Raw genomic sequence first — 23,952 nt, 5'->3', positions numbered from 1 at the left:
GGAGGTTGCAGTGAGCCAAGATCACGCCACTGCATTCCATCAGCCTGGCAACAGAGCAAAACTCCGTCCAAAAAAAAAAAAACCCAAACATGGTTAGGACAGTAAATTGTATGTTATGTGTATTTTACCACAATTAAAACAAAAAAAGAAAAAAAATTTTTTTGACATGTAGATACTACATTACCATAACAAGTGCAGAAGACTAGTTTATAGAGCTAGTCTCAGCCACATTGTCACCTATACCTGCCCAGGACTGAGACCAAGAGATGTTTGGATACTCTCTGCTTAAGAACATAGATTCTCAGTCAGGCACAGTGGCTGACGCCTGTAATCCCAGCACTTTGGGAGGCAGAGGTGGGCAGATCACCTGAGTCCAGGAATTCGAGACCAGCCTGACCAACATGATGAAACATTGTCTCTACTAAAAATACAAAAATTAGGGGTTAGGTGTGGTGGCTCACGCTTGTAATCCCAGCACTTTGGGAGGCTGAGGCGGGTGGATCATTTCAGGTCAGAAGTTCAAGACCAGCCTGACCAACACATGGTGAAACCCCCTCTCTACTAAAAATACAAAAATTAGCCAGGTGTGGTGGCACCCCTGTGGTCCCAGCTACTCAGGAGTCTGAGGCAGGAGAATTGCTTGAACCCGGGAAGGCAGAGGTTGCGGTGAGCCGAGATTATGCCACTGCACTCCAGCCTAGGCGACAGAGTGAGACTCTGTCTCGGAAAAAAAAAAAAACACACACACAAAAAACACAACTAGGTGGGCATGGTGGTGGACGCCTGTAATCCCAGCTACTCGAGAGGCTGAGACAGGAAAATTGCTTGAACCTGGAAGTGGAGGTTGCTGTGAGTCAAGATCGAGCCACTGCACTCCAGGCTGATCGACAGAGTAAGACTCTGTCTCAAAAAAAAAAAAAAAAAACATAGATTCTCATTTTTATAATACTGAAAAGTCCACTGTTCTGGGATGGCATGGGACTCCAGAAATTAAAAATATCATTAAAAATTCTTTCAGTTTTCAAATAAAACTATTTTTCATTTCAACACATATTTTTGAACACCTGCAATATGTAAGGCACTTTTAGAACAGCCTTGCTCTAGAAAAACCTGAACATTAATCTTGCTAAACTGGTACTAAGCAGGTTGATAAAACGTTATTGTGAAAGCAGATACTGAGAGATCTTTAATAATTTATATTTCCCTTCCTATATGATTCAAGAAAATAAAGAATATGCAAATATGTTTTACTATTAGGAATGTTAAGAACCTGCCTATGAATAAACTCCATCTATTTTTTTCCAGTGAAAATCAGCAAGAAACCAAAGAAAATTCTAAGTAAAAATGGTACAAAAATGTTAAGACATTCCACGGTGATTATATTGCAAAATATAATCTTAAAACCATCTCACATTCCTTTCATTTTAGCTGTTCTGATAAATAATGCATTGATAACATAAGTCCAAATTAAGATACATCCTACAAAAATGACTGACCTATATGCTTCAAAAATATCAATGTCATCAAAGGCAAAGTGAGGCTCCAGATTAAAGGAGCCTAAAGACATCGCACAACTAAATGCAGTGTGTATTCTAGATCCAGGGTAAGGGCAGTCTGGGAGGGATGTGCTATAAAAAACATTACTGGCCAGGTGCAGTGGCTCATGGCTGTAATCCCAGCACTTTGGGAAGCGGAGACGGGCAGATCACCTGAGGTCAGGAGTTCAAGACCAGCCTGACCAACATGGTGAAACCCCGTCTCCACTAAAAATATTAAAAAATTAGCTAGGCGTGGTGGTGGGCACCTGTAATCCCAGCTACTTGGGAGGCTGAGGCAGGAGAATCATTTGAACCTGGGAGGTGGAGGTTGCAGTGAGCAGACATGGTGCCACTGCACTCTACCCTGGGTGACAGAGTGAGACTTCATCTCAAAAAAAAAAAAGAAAAAAAGCAGCAGCTGTGGAAGCCCAGACACCAGGAAGGTGAGATCTTCGACACAGAAAAAGAGAAATATGAGATTACAGAGCAGAGCAGGATTGATCAGAAAGCTGTGGACTCACAAATTTTACCAAAAATCAAAGCTATTCCTCAGCTCCAGGGCTACCTGCGATCGGTGTCTGCCCTGACAAATGGAATTTATCCTCACAAATTGGTGTTCTAAATGTCTTAAGAAGAACCTAATTAAATAACCGATGACATTAAAAAAAATCATGATGTCTTTAACTTCCTCTCAGAAAGACCAGCAAAAACAAACAAGTAAATAAATCAATAGGTATTGAGAGAGGAAGGAAGGAAGGGGGAAAAAAGGAAAGGAGGGAAGAGGAGAGAGGTAAGAAAATGATGTAAAATATTAACAACTGGGGAATTTGGGTGAAAGGTATATAGGGAGATGTTCATTGCATTAATGTTTTAACTGTTCTGTAGACTTGACAAATTTTAAATTAAAAAGTTGAATGAAGAAAAAAAGAATTCACCAGTATATCATTTGATAACTTCTAAATGTAATTTTTTTTTTTGAGACAGGGTCTCGCTCCGTCACCCACGCTGGAGTTCTGTGGCATGATTTTGGCTCAGTGCAACCTCCACTTTCCGGGTTCAAGTGACTCTCTTGCCTCAGCCTCCTGAGTAGCTGAGATTACAGGCATCCGCCATCATGCCCAGCTATTTTTTGTATTTTCAGTAGAGAGGGGATTTCACCATGTTGGCCAGGCTTGTTCTCCAACTCCTGACATTAAGTGATCCACCCGCTTCAGCTTCCTCAAGTGCTGGGATTACAGGCGTGGGCCACCATGCCCAGCCCTAAATGTAAATTTTAGTCCCCTCTTTAAGGATTTGATTTGGCATTTAATTGAGGGGATGTGGGACAATCTAACCATAGCTAATGCGGAATATCGTCTATTATACGCATAACCTAAGCACATTTAAGCAGTCAGAATTTTGCTCTAAGAACTGAAATGTGGAAAGGGAGAAGGTCAATGGTAAAATAGCACAGGTACTCAAAACCAGTCTCAAAACTTCATGCTGTCTCTAATGAAAAAGCTAATTTCCTTTATTTATTTATTTATGAGACAGAGTTTTGCTCTTTCGCCCAGGCTGGAGTGAAGTGGTGTGATCTTGGCTCACTGTAACCTCCGCCCCTCGCCCCACCCTGTTCAAGCAATTCTCCTGCCTCAGCCTCCTGAGTAGCTGGGATTACAGGTGGCCGCCACCACGTATGGCTAATTTTTGTATTTTTAGTAGAGAAGGGGTTTCACCATGTTGGCCAGGCTGGTCTCGAACTCCTGACCTCAGGTGATCCACCTGCCTCAGCCTCCCAAAGTGCTAGGATTACAGGTGTGAGCCACTGTGCCCGGCACTAATTTCCTTTATAATTGGACAGAAGATGCAAATAGAATGCCATTTCAGTGGCAACGCCTTGAGAAAGTTCTAGAATGGAAGCAAGGGCATATCTTCAAGATAATCTTCAAAAAGTTTAAGCTAACCTTGTACTGAAACACATATTAAAAATTACCTAAGTCCAACACACAATATTTTGGTAAAACATGATTAAACTAATAAGGTTGTCTCCAAGATACTGTCTGGTTACATTGCTCACCCTTGCGGTAATTGTGGCGATAGACGTGAAAGGCATACAGAAGTTCATAGTAATTGTGAGTCATAAGGTCCACGGCTCTAGCACGTGACTCAATTATTCCCACAACCTAGGGAAGGGGAAGTAATCAGATAACTAAGTCAGTAGCAATCATGGCAACCACCATACTTGCTGAAAGCCAGCACTGAATAACTGAAATTACCTCATTATGCAGATTCACATAGGGAAACTCTACAAGATCCTGTAGCTGTGAGCGTTCACAAAGAACTACCACCAACTGCCGTAAACAATCTAATTGCCTAGAAGGAAAGAAAGGAATATGAGGGCAAACTATCTTAGTAGGTTAAACAGAATTGGTAAATTGTCTTCTCTAAAAAAGATCATGAAATTACCTGCTGGAATCAGGAATTTGGGTTAAGGCTTCATATGCTTGGCTATTGTGACCCAAATCCAAATGATGTTTGAAAATGCATGTCCTTAGAGTAGCCTAAATACCAAATGTAGATCAAATATCAAAAAGAGCAGTATAAATGAACATACCACACCCACAACAAACCTTAAAGAAAACAACCAAATTGCAGCCAATTCTTACCTGACTTTTCCAGTCATCACCTGCTTCAGTTATGGCCGATGTAGCCAACTGAATAACCAGTTCAGGCAAACCAATGACATCTAGTAGTCGTAAAACCTAACGAGAAATAGAAGAAATTTCCGTTAAAATTAATATGGTAATGCACTTTAAACTAAGTTATGGTTTAAAATTATTGAGAAAGGTTAAGTAGGCCGGCATGGTGGCTCCAACTCCAATCCCAGTACTCTGGAAGGCTGAGGCAGCAGGATTGCTCAAGGTCAGCTTGGGCAATAGGGCAAGACCCCATCTGTACAAAAAAATTTAAAAGAAATTAGCTGCGTGTGGTGGCATGCACCTGTAGTTGTAGCAACTTGGGAGGCTGAAGTGGAAAGACTGCTTGAACCCAGGAGTTCAAGGTTGCAGTGAACTTTAATCTTGCCATTGCAATTCAGCCTGGGTGGTACAGCATGACCCTGTCTCTATCCTCAGTGCCTAGTATACAGTAGTCTCTCTGTAAATACTTGTTGAGGGTCTGGTGGCTCACACCTGTCATTCTGAACAACATGGCGAGACCCCATCTCTATTTAAAAAAAAAAAAAAAGCTTGTTGAATGAAAGAATAGATACAATTTCACTACTAACTGTTCAAGTCACAGACGAATGTAAAGAATATTAAATTAACACCACAGTTTTATAAAAACCCTAAAGATAATTTGCTAAATGACTGACATAATCCTTTTTTTTTTTTTTTTTGAGACAGGGTCTCAATCAATCAGGCTGGAGTGTAATGGTGTGATCTCAGCTCATTGCAACGTCCACCTCCTGGGTTCAAGTGATTCTCCTGCCTCGGCCTCCTGTGTAGCTGGGATTACAGGCATGCCCCACCACACCCAGCTAATTGTTTGTGGTTTTAGTAGAGATGGAGTTTCACCATGGTGGTCAGTTTGGTCTTGATCCCCTGACCTCAGGTGACCTGCCTGCCTCAGCTTCCCAAAGTGCTAAGGTCACAGGTGTGAGCCATTATGCCCGGCCTGACATATTTGATTGTCCACCCTATCAACGTCTGCACGCTCCCCTAACCATGCACATTTCCCTATCTCATATACGTGCAATTCTCTAATACATATGTATGACACATCCAAAATATAAGTTTATGAAGGATGAAGATAAAATAAAAAGTTTTACAATTACTTTTATTAATTTTTTGAGACAGGGTCCTGCTCTGTTGCCCAGGCTGGACTGCATAGCTCAGTGTAGCCTCGACTTCCTGGGCTCAAGTGATCATCCCATCTCAGCCACCTGAGTAGCTGGGACCACAGGTAGGCACCACCATGCCTGGCTAATTTTTTAATTTTTTGTAGAGATGGGGTCTTCCTATGTTGTCTGGGCTAATCTCAAACTCCTAGGCTCCAGTGATCCTGCTGCCTTAGCCTCTCAAAGTGTTGGGATTACAGGTGTGAGTCACTGCACCCACTATAATGGACCTGGAAAATTCTTATCTTCTAGTGACATCATAGCCACCACAACAAAATGTATTGCTCACGTTTGTGGTGATGCTAGTGTAAACAAACCTACTGTGCTGCCAGTCGTATCAAAAGTATAGCATGGCCAGGCACGGTGGCTCATGCCTATAATCCCAGCACTTTGGGAGGCCGAGGCAGGTGGATCACTTGAGGCCAGGAATTTGAGACCAGCCTGGCCAACATGGTGAAACCCCGTCCCTACCAAAAATACAAAAATTAGTGGGGGTGTGGTGGCGCACACCTGTAATCCCAACTACCTGGGACGCAGAGGCAGGAGAATTGCTTGAACCTGGGAGACGGAGGTTGCAGTGAGCCAGATCGCACCACTGCACTGAGCGATAGACTCCGTCTCAAAAAAAGAAAAAAAAAAAGAGTATAGTATATATGATTATATAGAGCACATAATACTTTTTTTTAATTTTGAGACACGGTCTCACTCTGTCACCCAGGCTGGACTGGAATTCAAAAGAATTGTCATTAGTAGGAAAGTAGAGGGTTTTTTGGTTTTTTTTTGAGGTGGAGTCTTGTTTTGTCATCCAGGCTGGAGTGCAGTGGCATGATCTCGGCTCACTGCAACCTCCGCCGCCTCCCAGGTTCAAGTGATTCTCCTGACGCAGGCACCTGAGTAGCTGGGACTACAGGTGCACACCACCATGGCTAATTTTTGTATTTTTAGTAGAGATGGGGTTTCACCATGTTGGTCAGGCTGGTCTCAAACTCCTGACCTCGTGATCTGCCTGCCTCAGCCTCCCAAAGTGCTGGGATTACAGGTGTGAGCCACCACATCCGGCCAAGGGTGATTAAGAGCTACAAATCTACTTCAGTGTAAATTCATTTATCTAATAAGCAATTAACACAGTGAAGACTGCTTTTGTGGCATTTACTTTCTGGTGGGAAATCCAGATAAATAGTAGTCTAAAATATGAAACTGAGTATGGTGAAATGTTATACAATCTGGAAGTGTGCGCAAGAGGATGAATAAAAAAGCTTTTCTGCACAGGCCAGGCAGAGGGCACTATCTGAGAAGGTGACAGATAAGCAGAGACCTGAGTGGAATGAGCGTGTGAAGAAGGGCATTTCAGGCTGACAGCACAGCAGGCAGAAAGGCCCTGAAGAGAACAGAGCATGCGCTTGACTTGAATGAGACGGTAGGAAGGTCACCACTGTTACAATGGAGTGACCAGAGGAAAGAAGGGCAGCAAACAGGTCAAGAGGATCCTCAAGTCCAAATTATAAACTAAGGCTAAATACAGCATTACTAGTCAATTCCCAGAAATATCAGCAAGACTAATAAAGTGCAAATCAAGTAATAAAATTCTAATGGCAACTGGGCTAATAAAATACCATGATGAAAATTTCATTTCAGTTAAAAATATTTATCAAATTTTACCATTTAACCCTAATTATAGATCCTGGGAAAAAATGTTAACGTAAAATATGTTTCTTTAATTTCTTTTTGTTTTTTTTCGGAGATGGAGTCTTGCTCTGTCACCCAGGCTGGAGTGCAGCGGCATGATCTTGGCTCACTGCAACCTCCACCTAAAGGTTCAAGTGATTCTCCTGCCTCAGCCTCCCAAGTAGCTGGGATTACAGGCACCCGCCACCACGCCCGGCTAATTTTTGTATTTTTAGTAGAGACAGGGTTTCACCATGTTGGCCAGGCTGGTCTCAAACTCCTAACCTCAGGTGATCTGCCTGCCTTGGCCTCCCAAAGTGCTGGGATTGTACTCATGAGCCACCGTGCCCAGCCATGTTTCCTTAATTTCTCTAGGCAAATTCATTTTTCTTAAATTTGGAAATTCAGGGAGCAACTAAATTTTGGTAGTATTTTTCTCCAAAAATAGCAAAGCAATATATTTCAGATGTGTTTTTACACAGGGTGGTATAAGGCCAAACCAAGACACAATGTACCTTGTCATAATACTGCAGCCTGGGGGTAGACACGATCTCCCCATCCTCTGAGCGAATCAAGCGATCCAAGAATTCCTCTTTGCCTACTTCAGATGCTGCCTGACAAAAACATTCCAGAGCCTGGAGAAATAAAATATAAAATAACTTGTAACAGATCATTCCAATTCCAGGTGCTATAAATCAGGGGTTCACATGCAAAGGAAAGCCAAAAAAGAAACAACATTATTTAACATGGTCTACTATATGCACAGTTTCTGACACATCTGAATTCTGTGTGATGCATTCATGTTTTTAAAAATTTACCTCACATTTAACTTTAAAAAGTAAACATTGGCCGGGTGTCGTGGCTCATGCCTGTAATCCCAGCACTTAGGGAGGCCGAGGCGGGTGGATCACAAGGTCAGGAGTTTGAGACCAGCCTGACCAACAAGGTGAAACTCCGTATCTACTAAAAATACAAAAATTAGCCGGGTGTGGTGGCGGGCGCCTGTAATCCCAGCTACTCAGGAGGCTGAGGCAGTACAATCGCTTGAACCTGGTGGGCGGAAGTTGCAGTGAGCTAAGATCATGCCACTGCACTCCAGTCCTCCAGCCTGGGTGACAGATCAAGACTGTCTTCAAAAAAAAAAAGAAAGTAAACCTTAATAAGATAATTGACACATACATACATAAGGCAACTGTAGCAATATGTTAACAATTGTAGAATTTGAGTGATAGGTAAATACTGTTCACTGTAAAAGTCTTTAAACTTTCCTGTCTGTTTGAAAATTTATATAATAGAACATCAGGGAAAAAATTAAAAATGTAAACTACCATAATGAGAAAAAAAGCAGCATAAAGCAATAAAAAAAAATGTAATTAATAAGTAAATTTGGGCTGGGTACAATGGCTCATGCCTGTAGTCCCAACACTCTTTGGGAGGCTGAGGCGGGCAGATCACTTGAGCCCAGGAGTTCATGACCAGCCTGGGCAACATGGGAAAACCCCATCTCTACAAAAAATTTAAAAATTAGCCAGGAATGGTGGCGCGTGCCTATAGTCCCAGCTACTTGAGAGGCTGAGGTGGGAGAATTGCTTGAGCCCAGGAGGTTGAGGCCGCAGTGAGCCATGATTACACCACTGCACTCCAGTCTGGGTGACAAGACCCTGTCTAAAAGAAATAATAAAATAAGTAAATAAATTTGATTTATAAAAATGTATCCTGGCCAAACGCGATGGCTTATGCCTGTAATCCCAGCACTGGGGGAGGCCAAGGTGGGAGGATTGCTTGAGTCCAGCCTGTGCAACACAGTGAGACCCTGATTCCACAAAATAATAATAATAATAATAACAAAAGGAATCTCTAAAAACACACAGGGGCAGGAGAGTTGTAATATTTTCTTATGTTCCTGAGTCTTATCTAAATTGCAGAATATAAGAAAGTAAATAGTCCTCACATGTATATTATGCTTTTGACTGACATTAGTACAGTCTTCTTTAACTTTGTCTAGAGGATTCTATGTCTCCCATCCCCTAAAACCTAGTCAAATGGAAGCTAAGCAACTTCCTTGCGTTAAAGTTTATTTACCATTCAAATGTAGTTTACCTTCTGTCCTTCTCCTGTAACTAGGTAACACCTTCCCAGCATAAATCGACAGGAACCAACATTGACTTGACACCAGGGATGGAGCAGTTGAATATAATCCTTAAAGGCATAAAAGGTGCTTTCTGATTAGAAAATAAATGTTTCTTAAGGAGATACTCATTCCCAAGTTCTTCACAGAGGATGAAAAGAGAGCATTTGAACAAATGTTTTATTTCCTGACATAATTCTGAGATTAAAACCTACCCCTGTTGCCTTCCTTCCTCATCCATTCTCCCTTTCCTTACACAAACAGGAGTTCAGTAACACACATACACATACTTTACATCTCAGCAATTTTCCAATTTTTGGTATTTATTGGTTCAATGACTAGATTCCAGTAAAGGATGTATATGAAAACAATAGTACATTTGTATTACTATAAAGAAAACCTAGCAGAGTTAATTTCTTAAAAAGATACTCTAGAGGCCAGTGCAGTGGCTCATGCCTGTAATCCCAGCACTTTGGGGAGGTGGGTGGATCACTTGAGGTCAGGAGTTTGAGACCAGCCTCGCCAACATGGTGAAACCCCGTCGCTACTAAAAAAACAAATATTAGCAGGGCGTGATGGCATGAGCCTGTAATCCCAGTTACGCGGGAGGCTGAGACAGGAGAATTGCTTGAACCCAGGAGGTGGAGGTTGCAGTGAGCCAAGATCATGCCACGGTACTCCAGCGTTTCAGAAAAGAAAAAAAAAAGATACTCTAGAAAAAAATCATGTTAGGAATTATACTGTCCAGAGAAGTAGAGAAAAATCTCTCTCTTTAAAAATTTATTTTATTACTTACTTTAAAAGCCTTTAGAATCAGGTATTCTCTCAGCCAAGTACTAACCATGCCCAACCCTCTTTAGCTTCGTAGATCAGACAAGATCAAGCAAGTTCAGGATGTTACAGAAATAGAGAACAATCTCTTTGGGGTATGTCTTCGCATAATCAAGTTTAAATTATTGTGGTCCTTTAAAATGCAGTTCACATTTACAAAGAAAAATATTCTGCAATCCCATGCTTTACAAGAATGTGTAGATGTGAAATGTTCAAAGGAACTCACCTGCAATTGTACATATTGACAATTTCCCATCAAACATTCTAGAAAGAGACACCCAGGATTGCTAGGCCATCTAGTCATTGGTTAAGGAGATTTCTTAATTTTTGTTGGCAAATCTTAAACACATACATTGGGCATCAAATTCAGAAAAGTCCATAAAATAGCTTAATTTACAAAAACAAGGAAGAGAAGTTGGCCAAGCACATGTTCTTTCATCGTCACTAGAATACAGTTAAACAGTTACATATATACCAGGAGACTTGTTACAGAGCTTAGAACTCAGGTAACTACGGAATAAAGCATCTATTTCACCAGGCATGGTGGCTCACTCCTGCAGTCCCTGTACTTTGAGAGGGTAAGGTGGGAGGACTGCTTGCACCCAGGAGATCAAGACCAGCCTGGGAAACACAGTAAGATTCCTGTCTCTAAAAATAAATACATTTTTAAAAGCCTGTATTTCATTACTGGGTGTTCATTTTCAATTCCAGCTGGTGTACTGCAGAACACAGTATTGGTGCCAGTGGACATCCAGCACATAACATGGTACCTGGCATATAGAGCCATTCAATAAATATTTGTTGAATGAATAATGTCTTTTTTTTATTTTTTATTTTTTTGAGAAAGAGTCTCACTCTGTTGCCCAGGCTGGAGTGCAGGGACATGATCTCAGCTCACTGCAACCTCTGCCTCCAAGGTTCAAGTGATTCTCCTGCCTCAGCCTCCTGAGTAGCTGGGACTACAGGCGCATGCCACCACATCCAGCTAATTTTTGTATTTTTTTGTAGAGGTGAGGTTTCACCATGTTGGTCAGGCTGGTCTTGAACTGCTGGCCTCAAGTGATCTGCCCGCCTTGGCCTCCCAAAGTGCTGGGATTATAGGCATGAGCCACTGCACCCAGCCGAATGAATAATTTTTTTTTTGAGACGGAGTCTCACTCTGTCGCCCAGGCTGGAGTGCACTGGCGCTATCTTGGCTCACTGTGAGCTCCGCCTCCCGGGTTCACACCATTCTCCTGCCTCAGCCTCCCAAGTAGCTGGGACTCCAGGCGTCCACCGCCACGCCCGGCTAATTTTTTTTTGTATTTTTAGTAGAGATGGGGTTTCACCGTGTTAGCCAAGATGGTCTCGATCTCCTGACCTCGTGATCCGCCCGCCTGGGCCTCCCAAAGTGCTGGGATTACAAGCGTGAGCCACGGAGCCCGGCTGAATAATGTCTTAAAACAGACCCAGATATTTCATTACATAGGCAAAATAAGAACCTTAGACTATTTAGATAGAAAAGAACTGGTTTTTTTTTTTTTTTTTTTTTTTTGAAGAGTCTCACTCTGCCACCCAGGCTGGAGTGTGTGTCGCGAGCTTGGCTCACTGCAACCTCCGCCTCCCAAGTTCAAGCTATTCGCAGCCTTCCGAGTAGCTGGAATTACAGGTGCAGGCCACCACGCCTGGCTAATTTTTGTATTTTTAGTAGACATGGGAGTTTCACCATGTTGGCCAGGCTGGTCTCGAACTCCTGGCTTTAAGTGATAAGCCCACCTCCACCTCCCAAAGTGCTGGGATTACAGGAGTGAGCCAACATGCCTGGCCAGAAGAGAGCTTTTCACTGGCTCTTAAATAAAAGGATACAAAAGCTGCAATAAATAACTGGTAATTGCAGTAATTGTTTCAGGCCAATTCAATCCAGTTTGGCTCAGAGGTGCCTTTGGCTGAGAGAAGAGGTGAGATATAATGTGTTTTCTTGCAACTTCTTGGAAGAATAACTCCACAATAGTCTGAGGACTAGATACTTAAAAAGAAAAAGTTATGACAGTTTTGTGTAGTGGTAATATCAATTTTCAATTAAAATAATCTATCAATTCATTTTATGCCTGTAACAAACAATTTAGCACTTCGAAAGAGGAAATGTATCATGGGTATATATCCAGTGGCACCATAAATAAAAGTAGTTTGTAAATTGTGAAGCGCTATAAAAATGCAATGAAAACACCATTCACATCAAAGTTACAGTCATTTCTTTTCACTGATCTCACAACACTTAAGTGCCTTCCCTAGAAATTCTTCATGATAAATACAATTAGCCCTAGGATTTCAACTTTTATACCACAACAATACAAAATAAATTCTCCAGAATGGTTTTCAAACACGAGGGATACTTTAAATATCTGTTGACTAAGATTACAAAAGTTACCATAAACGTTAATGAATTTTTTAATGATTTTGTTAAATTAATCACTGAAGCATCAAAACAGAATGGGAAAGCAGCTATATATATACATATAAAATATCCTTAACATACGCCTGATCTGGTACTACAGCTTCACAGACCCCATGCCACAAACGGAGATCTCAGGCCACAGCTTACTCATGCCTTCTGAAAGCAAAGAGCCTAGCAACCTTTCTATGGCAAAGGTGGCTAGAGACCACTTTAATGAATATGCAATAAATCCCCAGTTTAAAATGAAATGTGTACATAGTCCACTCCTTACCAAACCTATTTGCCATTAAAGCACCAGAGTCTGTTAATTCCAGTACTGATAAGTGTTGGAGATTAGACTCCCTGTGAGAAAAGGGGAAAAGACAACTTAGTAAATTCTCCTATGCTAAACATTACTTCTACAAGCTTTTCTACTAAGAACATTGTCAATTTAATTAATAAATTGCAAATAAAAACTCCACTGAAAGCACAAAAAAAATTGGAAATCATTATAGATTGTTGCCCATAATATCACTTTGTGACCCTTCAATGAGGAGCCGGAGCAAACAGGATGGTTTATCTTATTGCAAATGTGAATCTTGGCCAGGTGTGGTGGCTCATGCCTGTAATCCCAGCACTATGGGAGGCCGAGGCGGGTGGATCAAGACCAGCCTGGCCAACATGGTGAAATGCCACCTCTACTAAAAATACCAAAAATTAGCCAGGTGTGGTGGCAGGCGCCTCTGATCCCAGCTATTCTGGAGGCTGAGGCAGGAAAATTGTTTGAATCAGGGAGGTGGAGGTTGCAGTGAGCTGAGATCACACCACTGCACTCCAGCATGGGCAACAAGAACAAAACTCCATCTCCAAGAAAAAAAAAAAAAGTGAATCTTGTAATTCTTGGATTCAGCTATAAAGAAACTCAGCCTACCTAAAATAACTAGCATAACGTTTTGTGTATGATCTTTCCTTCTGGTTTCATCTTATTTTATATTCAACATGATTTATATGTACATACAAATGTATAATACATAAGTATATATAATACATAATTTATCTGTAGACATACATACAGTCTATGATTACATGTGACTTATTATTTTCATTCTTTTTTTTTTTTTTTTTTTTTTTGAGACGGAGTCTCGCTGTGTCGCCCAGGCTGGAGTGCAGTGGCCGGATCTCAGCTCACTGCAAGCTCCGCCTCCCGGGTTTTTACGCCATTCTCCTGCCTCAGCCTCCCGAGTAGCCGGGACTACAGGCGCCCGCCACCTCGCCCGGCTAGTTTTTCGTATTTTTTAGTAGAGACGGGGTTTCACCGTGTTAGCCAGGATGGTCTCGAACTCCTGCCCTCGTGATCCGCCCGTCTCGGCCTCCCAAAGTGCTGGGATTACAGGCTTGAGCCACCGCGCCCGGCCCTATTTTCATTCTTATAAGTTGCTTTCAACCTCTAACAAGTAGAGGTACCAAAAAGATCTCTGAATCTTAACGACATATAATTTTACAGCATACTGTTAAAAATCTTTTTCCCGGCTGGGTGCGGTGGCTCACGCCTATAATCCCAGCACCGTGGGAGGCCAAGGCAGGCGAATCACCTGAGGTCAGGAGTTTGAGACCAGCCTGGCCAACATGGTGAAACCCCATCTCTACAAAAGTAGAAAATTTAGCCGGGCATGATGGCAGGTGCCTGTAATCTCAGCTACTTGGGAGGCTGAGGCAGAAGAATCACTTGAACCTCGGAGGCGGAGGTTGCAGTGAGCCGAGATCATGCCATTGCACTCCAGCCTGGGCAAGAGAGAGCAAGACTGTCTCAAAAACAAAACAAAACAAAACACTGTAACTTTTTCCCTTTAAGAAATGGGAAAAATAACTAAACTCACAATTTACATTTTAAATAATTGGGATAATGAAACTCACAGTGTGTCAAGTGGAACATCAGTTGCCAAGCACTCACTTCCCCATTTAATGAGGTAATAAGATAAGAGTAGGGGAGCTGTTCGATGTAGTAGGTCTTGCTGAGCTTGAAAGAGCTGACCAGCTCCCCAAATCACCTATGCATTATGGGTGGGTGGATAGGACAAGAAATTATAGCAATTAGTAATGGTAACTCTTACGGCTCAGGTGGAAGTAAAATAAAATAACAAATACAAAGGTCACAATACTGTAAAAGCAGCATGTTTTACATTTTACGGTAGCAAGTGGCAAAATATCTTCCCAAACATTAACAGTCAAAAAATAATCAAAAACAGCTCACCAAGTAATGGAAGCTGATGATGAAAAGAAACCAACAATAAAAAGCTTAACTTTCATTAAACCTGCGGGTTCAGAATTAAAGAAGAGGGCAAGGCACAGTGGCTCACACCTGTAATCTCAGCACTTTAGGAGGCTGACGTGGGCAGATCACTTGAGCCCAAAATTTCGAGACCAGACTGGACAACATGGTGAAACCCTGTCTCTAGTAAAAATTACAAAAATTAGCCAGGCATGGCGGTAGGCGCCTGTATTTCCAACTACTTGGGAGGCTGAGGCAGGAGAATTGCTTGAACTTGGGAGGCGGAGGTTGCAGTGAGCTGAGATTGTGCCACTGCACTCCAGCCTAGGTGATAGAGCAAGACTCCGCCTAAAAAAAAAAAAAAAAATTAGCCTGCGTGGTGGTAAGTGCCTGTAGTCCCAGGTACTGAGGAGGCTGATGTGGGAGGCTGAACTGAGCCCAGGAAATCAAGGCTGCAGTGGGCCAAGATGGAGCCACTGCACTTCAGCCTGGGCACAACAGAAGTGAGACCTTGTCTCAAAAAAAACAAAACAAAAAAAAAACAACAAAGAATTGAAGAGACACAGGGAAATCTAAATTCTCTCATATACTGCTGGTGTTGGGTAAAAAAATAGGTATGACCATTATAAGCAAATTTGGCAGTACTACCAAAAGACTTAAAATGTGCATAACCTGTAGACCAAAGTCTAGTTCTTAGAACTTATCCTAGAGATATAATTAAAGATGTATAAAAAGTGGCCAGGCATGGTGGTTCAAACTTGTAATCCCAGCACTTTGGGAGGCTGAGACAGGCAGATCACCTGAGGCCAGGAGTTCGGGACCAGTCTGGCCAATATGGCGAAACCCCATCTCTATTAAAAATATAATTAGCGGCCGGGCGCGGTGGCTCAAGCCTGTAATCCCAGCACTTTGGGAGGCCGAGATGGGCGGATCACGAGGTCAGGAGATCGAGAACACCCTGGCTAACACGGTGAAACCCCGTCTCTACTAAAAAATACAAAAAACTAGCCGGGCGAGGTGGCGGGCGCCTGTAGTCCCAGCTACTCGGGAGGCTGAGACAGGAGAATGGCGGGAACCCGGGAGGCGGAGCTTGCAGTGAGCTGAGATCCGGCCACAGCACTCCAGCCTGGGCAACAGAGCGAGACTCCGTCTCAAAAAAAAAAAAAAAAAAAAAAAAAATATATATATATATATAATTAGCCAGTGTAGTGGCAAGCATCTGTAATCCCAGCTAACTGGGAGGCTGAGATATGAGAATTGCTTGAACCCAGGAGGTGGAGGCTGCAGGCTGCAGTGAGCCAAGATTGCACCACTGCACTCCATTCTGGGCTGCAGAGCAAGACTCTCAAAAAAAAAAAAAAAAAAAAAAAAAAAGATGTGCAGAAAATTATGGACATAAGGGAAAAACTGGCAACAAAGAGAAAAATGTTGGTGAGATTTATAAAGTGGAAGAACAGAACAACCAGATTACAAAAAATACTATGCAGTTTCTTCAAATTTTACAAACAAACCAAAAAGAATTTGCATGGGAAAAAAGGTATATAGCAAAATTTAAGTAGTAATCACTGGGTAGAAAATAACAAATTTTTAAAATTTTTGCTTACATATATTTTGTAAAGGTTCTACAATGAATATCTTATTACTTCTGTGTTCAGAAAAATGGACAAAAGTTATAATTTAAAAAACAAAAAACCCAAAAAAAAATAGAAGAATCTACATAGATCAAAAAGAACTTGGTAAAGGCTAAACAACCTAAGTAACTTTCAGGAAAGGTTCCCTTTTCAACTTGGTGGTCTTAAACAAATTATCTTCCCCATTTTTTTTTCTTTTTTTTCGAGATAGGGTCTCACTCTGTCATGTAGGCAGAAGTGCAGTGGGGCAATCACAGCTCACTACAGCTTCAACCTCCCGAGCTCAGGTAATTCTCCCATCTCAGCCTCTCAAGTAGTGAGGACTATAGGCTTGCTGCACCATGCCTGGCTAATTTTTGTATTTTTTGTAGAGATGAGGGTTTGCCCAGGCTAGTCTCAAACTCCTAGACTCACGCAACCAGCCCACTTCGGCCTCCCAAAGTGCTGGGATTACAGGCATGAGCCACTACATCTGGCCTTTATCTTACTCTTGCTTGAAATTCTACCATAAGCAATGTATCTAGGTTAATAAGTTCTTTCTTTTATTTGGAGACAGAGTCTCGCTGTGTCACCCAAGCTGGAGTGCAGTGGTGCAATCTCGCCTCACTGCAAACTCTGCCTCCTGCGTTCAAGTAATTCTCATGCCTTAGCCTCCTGAATGGCTGGGATTACAGCAGTGTGCCACCAGACCCTGTTAACTTTTTTGTTTTAATAGAGATGGAGATTTGCCATGTTGGCCAGGCTGGTCTCAAACTCCTGGCCTCGAGTGATCTGCCCACCTTAGCCTCCCAAAGTGCTAGGATTACAGGTGTCAGCCACTGTGCCCGGCCTGAATTAATACATTCTGACCTAAAATGTATAAGTACATTTATACATTTTAAGTCAGAATTAAAATGGGAGCCCCAAAGGACTTTTGGCTATTTACACATTAATATGAATTGGTTTAACTAGACTGCTTCCTTGATAGGCTCAAATGATATTACTGACTTAGAAAAAAAATAGGACGTCTCACTGTGGGCAGAAAAATAATTTCTTAGCATGGGACATTCAGTAGGGTGGGTGATTAGGACTATATATTAGTAACAAGAGTCTGGTGGTCTAAGAAGAACAGAATGAAAAAGAAAGCACAGAATGGAGTTAGGACCACAAAGATAAACTTGCATCTCAAAACTGTGTTTAGGGTAAGCCTTGCACTGTAGAGAGTTCTTAGGCCAGGTGAGGTGGCTCACGCCTGTAATCCCAGCACTTTGGGAGGCCGAGGTGGGTGGATCACCTGAGGTCAGGAGTTCAAGACCAGCCTGGCCAAAATGGCAAAACCCCGTTTCTACTAAAAATACAAAAATTAGCCGGGTGCAGTGGCACACACCTGTAATCCCAGCTACTCAGGAAGCTGAGGCAGGAGAATTGCTTGAGCTGAGATAAGGCCACCGCACTCCAGCCTGGGCGACAAAGAAAGACTGTCTCAAAAAAAAAAAGAGAGAGAGGAAAAAAAAGAGTTTTCTTTTTCTTCCTCCATACTAAAGGATACTCTTACCACATTCATAGTTACTAATAAAACTACATTTTGGGAGAGCCAACCTGGGATAATTTTCCACTACTACACATACAAAGGTTAAGAGTAAAGCAATCTGCTTCATATATGTTTCTTTTAATCAACTCTTAAGTTCCAGGGTACACGTGCAGGATGTGCAGGTTTGTCATGTAGGTAAACGTGTGCCATGACAGTTTGCTGCACATCAACCCATCACCTAAGTATTAGGCCCAGGATCCATAAGCTATTCTTCCTGATGTTCTCCCTCCCCACAATCCCCTCCATACATGCTCTTAATCTATAATCTCACAAGGATTACAATGCTTATTCATTCTTAATTCAAAAATATCGATAGAGCACCTCATAAGGCCAAGCTTGGGGGACTAAAGCAGTGAACCAAGACAAAAGTATCTGTGCTAGTAGGGCTGCCATTTTGCTCCTAAGTGCTTGTAGGCTTATACCAGGTTTTAGATTTTACAAGTTTTCCCTCAAGCAGTACTTACAGCATCTCCAAGCCTCATTAACAGCTGCTGTAAGATCAAAAGATCTCGGCAGATCAGGAAACGAGTACTGGCGATTTTATGCACACCTCTGCACACAATATACCCTGCTGTGCTACTACCATAGAGCTGGGAAAGATTCATTCTAATATTCAAAGGCTGAGCTGTAAAAAGAAGAAAAGTGGAGTTGAATGCATCATTGTTTTAATCAAAGAGGCACATTTGTTGTTCTGTCATTTACCTGGACTGAATCCCTTTTCCATTTCCACTTCTGTTTCATAATCCATTTCCCGTATAAGGAGTCCAATTGCATGGATTGGGTTCCTAATCTCTTGCAGTTTACTACAAATATCCTCCATTACATTTTCTCTATAAGGACAATTACAAAACTCTCATTACTACCGAGAATACGTAAGACAAGTTCTATATGTCCTATAAGCTAAATACATTATGAAACAAGAGAACCAGATAAAGGAATGAAGATAATCACTCTGGCATACAAGATACAGTCCCTCTACATAGCAAATTTTCTCTCAGTTTTTCATGAACAACACACAAAACAAATGTGAGAAGAATACTTTTGTTTTTTAGAATTTTTAGCTAAATGTTAAAGCATATTTTACAAGTCTATTTCCAGACTTGAAGTCATGTGTTAAATTTTCTGTTAAAAGTAGAAATATGTATTTAGAATCATGGCACATCAGTTTGACTTTAAGCTACTACTTTGTACACTCTGGAACATACATTAAAATCCCAACTTCGCAGCTAAAAATGCTGAATTTCCATTAGGAAATGCACTTTACCCTAATTCTCCTTACACATCAATAGTGATCAAATCTTCCAGAATCTGCTCTGCAGCCTTTTCCGGAGACTGTAGGTTATAACAACTCATTTCCATAATAACTGACATATCCATAGTTACTGACTCTCCAATCAGCCGGAGGCATTTTATAAGACATATGACATCCCGAGCGATATCCACATCTACAAATAAGAGAAAGTTAATTTATGTCTTAGGCCAATGACTATCTATTGATTGATACTACATTAAAATGTTAATAATTAAATGACAAGATATCTATCTGAGGTCTCAGAGATGCTTTGGTCTCTTAAGTGTTCATTAAAATATTTGTGGTGTGGTAAAGTGACCAAGACAGGTGTGGCAATCAATATTTTTTGTATCCATGTGAAACGAAGCATAGGGTTTATGTAGGAAGGGGATTAAATATGGACATAACAATTACTATTACCATCAGATATGGTTGTCTCATCTTCTGTCAAAAGGTTCTCATAAGGCAGGAGATATAAATGATCCACTAAGGAGGAGGGAATAAGGAAAGACAGGTACCCCTGGGAAAACAAATTTTCCAGTTACATTTTTTTCAGTAAAAGTTTAAAGGTATAAAATAATTGAGATGTGCATCTTATCATGAGGAAACACGAGACAAACCCAAGTTGCAATACACTCTATAAAACAATAGGTGTAGTCTTGGCAGGGCACAGTGGCTCACACCTGTGATCCCAGCAGTTTGGGAGGCTGAGGTGGGAGGATCACTTGACCCCAGGAGTTCAAGACCAGCCTGGATATCATGATGAAACCCCATCTCTTAAAAAAAAAAAAAAAAAAAATTAGCCAAGTGTGGTGGCAGGCAGCTTTAGTTCTAGCTACTAGGGAAGCTGAGGTGGGAGGATCACTTGAGCCTGGGAGGTTGAGGCTGCAGTGAGCCTTAAGAGTGCCACTGTACTCTAGCCTGGGTGACACAGCGAGATCCTGCCTCAAAAAAAACAAAAACAAAACACAAAAAACAAAAAACAAGCATAGTCTTCAAATAATGTCATTCTCATGAAAGACAAACGCAGATAACAGTTTGAGGTTAAGCAAAAGAGACACAGTAACTAAATATATATATTAAATTGGATCCTGGGCTTTTGGAGGCCAAGACGGGCGGATCACCTGAGGCCAGGAGTTTGAGACCAGCCTGGCCAACATGGCGAAACTCCATCTCCACTAAAAATACAAAATTAGCCAGGCGTGGTGGCGCATGCCTGTAATCCCAGATACTCTGGAGGCTAGGCAGGAGAATCGCCTGAACTCAGGAGGCGGAGGTTGCAGTAAGCAGAGATTGCACCACTGGACTCTAGTCTGGGAGACAGAGAAGACTCCTCTCAAAAACAAAAAAAAAAAAATTGGATTCTGGATCAGGAAAAAAAATTATGGGCACAATTGGCAAAATCTGAATATAAACTATATATATATTATATTTGACAAAATTTGAATATAAACTGTATAATATTATGTCAATATCAAATAACCTGATTTTTAAATTGGGCTGTGGTTATTTAATATCCATGTTCTTAGATACATGCTGAAATATTTAAGGATATTTAAGGATAAAGGAGCATGATATCTACAACTAACTTTTTAGCAGTTCAGGAAAAACTATGTTTAGAGAAAGAAGAAAAGCAAATGGAAGTTAACAAATGATGAATCCAGGTGAAGTGCATACAGGAATTCTTTGTGCTACTCTTGCAACTCCTACCTTAAGTTGGAAATTACCTCAATATAAAAAGTAAATAGGCCAGGTGTGGTGGCTCACACTTGGAATCCCAACACTTTGGGAGGCTGAGGCAGGTGAATCACTTAAGGTCAGGAGTTCAAGACCAGCCTGACCAATATGGTGAAACCTCGTCTCTACTAAAAATACAAAAATTAGTCGGGCATGATGGTGTGCACCTGTAGTCCAGCTACTCAGGAGGCTGAGACAGGAGAACTGCTTGAACCCCGGATGCAGAGGTTGCAGTGAGCTGAGATCATGCCACTGCACTCCAGCCTGGGTGACACAGCAAGACTCCAACTCAAAAAAAAAAAGAAAATAAATACAATAAAATACCAAAAAAGTACAGATAATAACACAGAAAACTATTTAAATGAATGAATCACAATTTTAGGGGAAAAAATACAAACGCAAAGTCGTAAAGGCTAACCGCAACATTCGGCAGACTAACACTCGGCAAGACCCACTGAACTTTTTGTTTTCTGAAGGCTTTTTATTAGAACAGCCACTGAACTGTCTCAAGAAGGTCTTCTCCATGCTTCAGTTCGCTTACTTTTTTCAGCAGGCACACCATGTTTGTGTGTGGATTCAAATGTAGGGCAAGAGGATGAGAGAGGGCTTCTTGATACTGAAGACAACAGGCATAGAACTTGCACCAGAATTCTTGTTGTAAATTTCGAAACTCCTCCTGGGAGAATTCATACTCTGTTACACTTCCTTGAAGCTGGCAAAGAAGAAATGAAAGAAATTAAACTTTTGATGCCATTTAGGATCTTTGTCCACAAAAAATATAATTGTCCAATATCATTATACTAAGCTACAGCCAAATGAATATTCCTTACGTATAAAAGGCCATAGAATATGCAAATGCATATCTGATTCTCTAGTTAAAAGGTTTAAAACATTTGTACTTCCCACGAACAAGGTCAAGTGAAGAATTCCAATAATTCCTCAGTGCCAATCTGCCCTATATCAAGATGGAAGGAATTCTTACTCTTTCTCTACCCAAACCTCACCTCATTTTCAACAGCTAAAGTAACTTCCTTCTTCAGTTCACTCCAGGAAAGATCCAAATTCCTCTCAGTTCCTCGGCAGAAAATCTAACATTAAAAGACATTTTAGACTTCTATATAATAGCCAAAACTGAATGAAAAATATTTCAGTTTAGAAGACATGGAGGCAATATAAAACTATATAATAGAGATCTGGCATACGTGGAACACACATCACCTGAGAGAAAGTTAAGAAACTGGGTGTATTTAGTCTGGAGAAAGATGACCTGGAAAGATTCCTAAAATACCTGAAGGGTTGATTTATAGAAGAGAGGCTTCCTTTTCAATGATACACTTTGGGAATAATAACTCCCACAAGAGGTAGTGAGACAGTGGTCAGTGGAGGTAGAGACAATTAAAGGCTGAATTAACTATCACAAAAGCCTCAGAAGGCATTTCTGTTTTATGTGGGAGGTCAGACTAGAAGATTCTAATATAACTTTCAATTATATGAGTTATTGTATTTTAAATCCATCCATGAAGCTAAGTAGTAATTTAAAGAAGCCTATGCAGGCTGGGTGCAGTGGCTCATGCCTGTCATCCCAGCTCTTTGGGAGGCCAAGGCGGGTGGATCATCTGAGGCCAGGAGTTCGAGACAAGCCTGGCCAATATGACGAAACCTTGTATCTACTAAAAACTACAAAAATTAGTGGGGTGTGGTGGCATGTGTCTGTAGTCCCAGCTACTCGAGAGGCTGAGGCAGGAAAATCACTTGAACCCAGGAGGTGGAGGTTGCAGTGAACCAAGATCGTGCCACTATACTCCAGCCTGGGCAACAGAGCAAGACTCTGCCTCAAAGAAAAAAAAAAAAAGTCTATAAAACTTTTTTGTTGTTTTAAAAGAGATGGGAATCTTGCCATGTTACCCAGGCTGGTCTTGAACTCCTGAGCTCAAGCAAATCACCCCCTTGGCCTTCCAAAGTGCTGAGATTACAGGTATGAGCCACTGCATCTGGCCAGAAGCCTGCGTAACCTTAAAAAACCCTTTCTGTTTTTTTTTTCTTAAAGACAGGGTCTCACTCTGTTTCCCAGGCTGGAATGCAGTGGCATGATCAAGGCTCACCGTACCCTCTACCTCCTGGGCTAAAGCTGTCCTCCAACCTAGGGCTCCTGAGTAGCTGGGACCACTGGTGCATACCACCTGGCTATTTTTCTTTTTTTTTTCAGAGATGGGGTCTCCCTCTGTTGCCCAGGCTGCTCTCAAACTCCTGGGCTCAAGTGATCTTCCTGCTTCAGTCTCCCAAGGTTTTGGGATTATAGGTGTGAGTCACCACTGTTGGCCAAAGAATCTTTTTGTAAAGCACTGGGCTTCTCTTATACTATGAATTTGAAGCTAAAAGCCTTTATCTTTTTTTTTTTTTGAGACGGAGTCTCACTCTGCCACCAGGCTGGAGTGTAGTGGTGCAATCTCGGCTCACTGCAACCTCTGCCTCCTGGGTTCAAGAGATTCTCCTGCTTCAGCCTCCTGAGTAGCTGGGACTACAGGCACGCGCCACCACGCCCAGCTAAGTTTTGTATTTTTAGTAGAGATGGGGTTTCACCATGTTAGCCAGGATGGTCTTGATCTCTTGACCTCGTGATCCACCTGCCTCGGCCTCCCAAAGTGCTGGGATTACAGGCGTGAGCCACCACGCCTGGCCAAGAGTTTCTTGAATTTGAACCAAGTCAGACCTTCACTGTCCTAATAAAAAGGTTAGAACAGTATAACCAAAACTAAACAAAAAAGCACTTTAAGTATGCAGTGTAGTATGGTATCTTTTTACAATACTGTAGGTAGAGGTTTCTCTTTTTAACTCCAGCGTGTGTCATGCTGGGATTATTGGGAAAGTGGTCCCCCACTGACCTCTCCACCAGGAATATTATATTTAATGGAAAGAACATTAAAAAAATTATAAAAGTATTTACAAACACACATATGTAGAAATACAGAAGTACACTCAGTGTTTAACATATGCAAAAACTT

General features: G+C 41.5%; 1 protein-coding gene across 1 annotated transcript in view; it reads right to left on the bottom strand.

Moving 5' to 3' along the window:
* NUP160 (nucleoporin 160) overlaps positions 1-23,952 on the bottom strand; it is a 72,569-nt gene that overhangs the window by 16,848 nt on the left and 31,769 nt on the right. The window contains exons 12-27 of the mRNA XM_025357510.1: positions 21,955-22,038; positions 21,492-21,662; positions 19,634-19,733; positions 19,202-19,367; positions 18,625-18,752; positions 18,387-18,547; positions 14,367-14,500; positions 12,745-12,815; positions 11,885-12,044; positions 10,266-10,335; positions 9,181-9,279; positions 7,596-7,715; positions 4,184-4,279; positions 3,984-4,078; positions 3,794-3,890; positions 3,595-3,700 (exon numbers count right to left, since the gene is read on the bottom strand). Coding sequence (XP_025213295.1) covers positions 3,595-3,700; positions 3,794-3,890; positions 3,984-4,078; positions 4,184-4,279; positions 7,596-7,715; positions 9,181-9,279; positions 10,266-10,335; positions 11,885-12,044; positions 12,745-12,815; positions 14,367-14,500; positions 18,387-18,547; positions 18,625-18,752; positions 19,202-19,367; positions 19,634-19,733; positions 21,492-21,662; positions 21,955-22,038 — 1,858 coding nt within the window. The remainder of the gene's footprint in view (positions 1-3,594; positions 3,701-3,793; positions 3,891-3,983; positions 4,079-4,183; positions 4,280-7,595; positions 7,716-9,180; positions 9,280-10,265; positions 10,336-11,884; positions 12,045-12,744; positions 12,816-14,366; positions 14,501-18,386; positions 18,548-18,624; positions 18,753-19,201; positions 19,368-19,633; positions 19,734-21,491; positions 21,663-21,954; positions 22,039-23,952) is intronic.

Source organism: Theropithecus gelada, chromosome 14, assembly GCF_003255815.1.
Source record: "Theropithecus gelada isolate Dixy chromosome 14, Tgel_1.0, whole genome shotgun sequence".
Lineage (NCBI taxonomy): Eukaryota > Metazoa > Chordata > Mammalia > Primates > Cercopithecidae > Theropithecus > Theropithecus gelada.
The sequence above is the reverse complement of the archived record's forward strand: the minus strand, read 5'-3'. Positions and strand labels throughout refer to the sequence as shown.